Source organism: Buceros rhinoceros, unplaced genomic scaffold, assembly GCF_000710305.1.
Source record: "Buceros rhinoceros silvestris isolate BGI_N320 unplaced genomic scaffold, ASM71030v1 scaffold9780, whole genome shotgun sequence".
Lineage (NCBI taxonomy): Eukaryota > Metazoa > Chordata > Aves > Bucerotiformes > Bucerotidae > Buceros > Buceros rhinoceros.
The window spans coordinates 1-4063 of NW_010388999.1; the positions used below are offsets into that span (position 1 = coordinate 1).

A 4063-nucleotide genomic window follows, 5' to 3' on the forward strand; every position below is an offset into this window, starting at 1 on the left:
GCCTGCCGCCCCTTGGCCCAGTCCCTGCCGGCAGCACTGGGGAAGCGATGGCACTGGAGGCGTAACTGGTATTTTTCTGGGTAACTTTCAGGTGTCGATTCTCCTTTGCCGAAAGAATTTAACTGACATCCAAAATGGGAAAGGAGAAGACCCACATCAACATCGTCGTCATCGGCCATGTCGATTCTGGCAAGTCCACCACCACTGGCCACCTCATCTACAAATGTGGTGGTATTGACAAGAGGACCATTGAGAAGTTTGAGAAGGAAGCTGCTGAGGTGTGTGGGCCTGTGACATCCAACAAGATTTTTGGGTGCAGGAATGAATAAAGAGATTTAGTTGCAAACTGTTTCGTGGCCACGGGGAGGCAGTTTTGTTGCAACTCTCCCAGTAGCCAAACAAGCATGTAAGCGTTCTGTGGCTGCAGGGCAGCAGTTAGGTTGCAGCTGTCTCCAGAGTTGAACAAGTGCTCAAGTGTTGAATCTGCCATTATGTTAGTTGCTCAGATTGTGAAGTGTACGATGAGGCGGGGGGCAGGGGGAAGGTAGTCTAAAGCTACAACTGCATAATTGTGTCCGGAATCATAATCCAGGTGCAGTTTCTAGCTTCAGTCTTTGCATATGTGGCTTTGAGGATAAAACTAAATAAGGTGCTCTGAGAAGGTTTACCTTTCTAAAAATAAGAAAGGTAGAGATTTTGGTGCTTGAGCCTCTGGAAGGTTCTATTGATCATACTTAAATAGCGTGTGTCATGATAAGCATGTCATAGAATTAAGTGTAGTTGGTCTGAGCAGCAGTTAAAATGTTGAGTATTGCAGGGATTGCATTAGTAGGACAATTTAAATTTGTAGAGGATACTTGATAGTATGGCACAGGCTCAAGAGAACTAGCATAAAGATGTGTTAGTGCAATTAACAAGCTGTTAAGGGCTTAACTGTCAGCAGGTTAAGTAACAGAAAACAGTTGGCATCTCTCACTAGTAGTGCCAAGTGTATCTTGTTGCTTGTTTTACAAGCAGCAACATTTTTTGGTATTAAACCACTTACTATTCTTGGATTTTGCTTTAGCCGGTGTGTGATCTTTCTTGAGTAAAAGCAAATATATGTCTGCCTTTGAAAAAAAAAAAAATGGGGAAAACAAAAAAGCAAATCTCTGGGTTTTTTTTAATCCATAGATGGGCAAAGGTTCCTTCAAGTATGCCTGGGTCTTGGACAAGCTGAAAGCCGAGCGTGAGCGTGGTATTACTATTGATATTTCCCTGTGGAAATTTGAAACGAGCAAATACTACGTCACCATCATTGATGCTCCTGGACACAGAGACTTCATTAAGAACATGATTACTGGAACTTCTCAGGTATGTAAATAGGACTAAGGATTTCAAGAGTTCAGGCAGGTGGTTCCTTGGTTGGTTGGGAGAGTTAACCCTAATACCTTGACACATCTGCAAGAGTTGTAATCGGGGGATTTTTTTTTTCTTTCTTTTCAAAGGCTGATTGTGCTGTCCTGATTGTTGCTGCTGGTGTTGGTGAGTTCGAGGCTGGTATTTCCAAGAATGGGCAGACCCGTGAGCATGCCCTTCTGGCTTACACCCTGGGTGTAAAACAGCTGATTGTTGGTGTCAACAAGATGGATTCCACCGAGCCGCCTTACAGCCAGAAGAGATATGAAGAGATTGTCAAAGAAGTCAGCACTTATATCAAGAAAATTGGCTACAACCCAGACACTGTAGCTTTTGTGCCAATTTCTGGTTGGAACGGAGACAACATGTTGGAGCCCAGCACTAACGTAGGTTTGGCATTTGTATATATTAAGAAATGGAACTAGGAAGATTATAGAGATAAATTACACCGTTGTAAGATGCACGTGATTTTTAGTAGCTATGTTTGGAAGTGCCAGGGTCAGAATTCAAGTTTCAGCACTTCACATTTTTTTACTCTGCAATAGTATACCAAGATAAGGCCCCTCGGTCTTTTCTTGCCTTGTGCCATTAAAAATGGCAGACAGTTTATGTCTGGACTCGTTTCTTGTTACAGATGCCCTGGTTCAAGGGATGGAAGGTTACCCGAAAGGATGGGAATGCCAGTGGAACCACCCTCCTTGAGGCTTTGGACTGTATTCTGCCACCAACTCGTCCAACTGACAAACCTCTGCGTCTGCCTCTTCAAGATGTCTACAAAATTGGCGGTACGTGTTTCTTATAATGCTTCTTGCTTGCTGTCAACAGCTGATGTGTGACTTGTGCAACACCCTCAAGGTGCAAAAAGTTCTTGGAAGGCCTGAGGATCTTAGGTAAAACAGCACATGAATAACCCATAACTCCACACAGGGAGCTAGTGACAGAAATGCAGTTGTTTGCCCGAGAGCAGTTTTTTCAAGTGGAAAATGTAGAGTGCTTGTTTCAAGTGTGTTTTTTCTGAAGAGGTGTGTATTCATTGAGCTGAATTACAAACATTGCTTCTCTTTTGCAGGCATTGGTACTGTGCCAGTTGGCCGTGTGGAAACTGGTGTTCTGAAGCCAGGCATGGTGGTTACATTTGCCCCTGTCAACGTTACAACTGAAGTAAAATCTGTTGAGATGCACCACGAAGCCCTGAGCGAAGCTCTGCCTGGTGATAATGTTGGCTTCAATGTTAAGAACGTGTCTGTGAAAGATGTTCGCCGTGGCAATGTTGCTGGTGACAGCAAGAATGACCCTCCGATGGAAGCTGCTGGCTTCACTGCACAGGTCATTTTTGCAGCTGTTTGTTTGAAGATGTTTAAGACACTTTAGTATCGGAAGTTGTCTTGGTGTTAACTTAGCTTTCTTGGTTTTCTAGGTTATTATCCTGAACCACCCTGGCCAAATCAGTGCTGGTTATGCCCCTGTGCTGGATTGCCATACTGCTCACATTGCGTGCAAATTTGCTGAGCTTAAAGAGAAGATTGATCGTCGTTCCGGCAAGAAGCTGGAGGATGGTCCCAAATTCCTGAAATCTGGAGACGCTGCCATCGTTGATATGATCCCTGGCAAACCTATGTGTGTTGAGAGCTTTTCTGACTACCCTCCTCTTGGTAAGGCATCTTCTAAAATGTGTTGATACACTTCTCTGGAAAAGACACTCTTTGGTTTCTAGAATTGGGATGTAATACGTTTTGTGAAATGCTGTTAAAACCTGTGACTTGAATAGTGAGCAGAACCAAAACTGGAGGGCTGCTCTTGTCTCTGTCCTGCTCTCATGCAGTTTACTGCCCTAGAGCGGAGTTTGCCCACTTAGCCCAAGCTGTGTGTTGCTGCTGCGCAGGTAATGCTGTGGGGATGTAGCTCTAGACAAAAGTCACAAAACAATGTTTCTGTTTTCAGGTCGTTTTGCTGTGCGTGACATGAGGCAGACGGTTGCTGTTGGTGTCATCAAGGCAGTTGACAAGAAGGCCGGTGGAGCTGGCAAGGTCACAAAGTCTGCCCAGAAGGCCCAGAAGGCTAAATGAAAATTCTGTACATCAGCTGCCACCTCAGTCTTAATCAGTGGTGGAAGAACGGTCTCAGAGCTGTTTGTCTCAATTGGCCATTTAAGTTTAATAGTAAAAGACTGGTTAATGATTACAATGCATCGTAAAAGCTTCAGAAGGAAAGGAATGTTTGTGGACCATTTGTTTCGTGGCAGTTTAAGTTATTAGTCTTTAAAATCGATAAATTTTTTAAAATGGAAACTTGACCAAAAATCTGTCACAGAATTTGAGACCATTAAAACAAAAGTTCAATGCTGCGTCTCTGTGTTCTTTGGGTTAATGTTAAGTTTATAGAAAAACCTAGGTACAGTCCCAGTGGCGTCAGAAGATATGTGAATGGTACCTGAGTATGTTGAAAAGTGGCAAAGCTAATTCTCAAATTTGTTGTTTTCAATTTGAAGAGTAGAGCAAAATTAAGCTGCAGGTTTAGTTTTAACTGATTGAAGCCTTAAAATACAAACTACTTCTGTGGTGCTTTCTTTAAAAGATGGTTTCTGGATTGGAGAGCACAAATACCAGTTGCAGTATTTTGATGCATTCTGTTACGCATTGAGTAAACCAAGAAAACTTCATACTGG

At 43.1% G+C, this 4063-nt stretch overlaps 1 protein-coding gene across 1 annotated transcript; it reads left to right on the top strand.

The window, feature by feature from the left end:
• Nucleotides 1-76: 76 nt before the first annotated feature.
• On the top strand, nucleotides 77-3741 carry EEF1A1 (eukaryotic translation elongation factor 1 alpha 1). Its single transcript, XM_010132412.1, has 7 exons — nucleotides 77-278; nucleotides 1174-1353; nucleotides 1488-1784; nucleotides 2033-2183; nucleotides 2468-2724; nucleotides 2816-3050; nucleotides 3340-3741. The coding sequence occupies exons 1-7, from the start codon at nucleotides 135-137 to the stop codon at nucleotides 3462-3464; spliced, it is 1389 nt and encodes a 462-aa protein (XP_010130714.1). The 5' UTR covers nucleotides 77-134; the 3' UTR covers nucleotides 3465-3741.
• Nucleotides 3742-4063: the final 322 nt, after the last annotated feature.

What these genes read in the sequence shown, in the direction of transcription:
- EEF1A1 (XM_010132412.1), top strand. Translation starts at nt 135, where the DNA reads ATGGGAAAGGAGAAGACCCACATCAACATCGTCGTCATCGGCCATGTC. An exon ending in TTGAGAAGGAAGCTGCTGAG is followed by an intron (nt 279 to 1,173) that starts GTGTGTGGGCCT and finishes TTTAATCCATAG; the next exon opens with ATGGGCAAAGGTTCCTTCAA. An exon ending in TGTTGGAGCCCAGCACTAAC is followed by an intron (nt 1,785 to 2,032) that starts GTAGGTTTGGCA and finishes TTCTTGTTACAG; the next exon opens with ATGCCCTGGTTCAAGGGATG.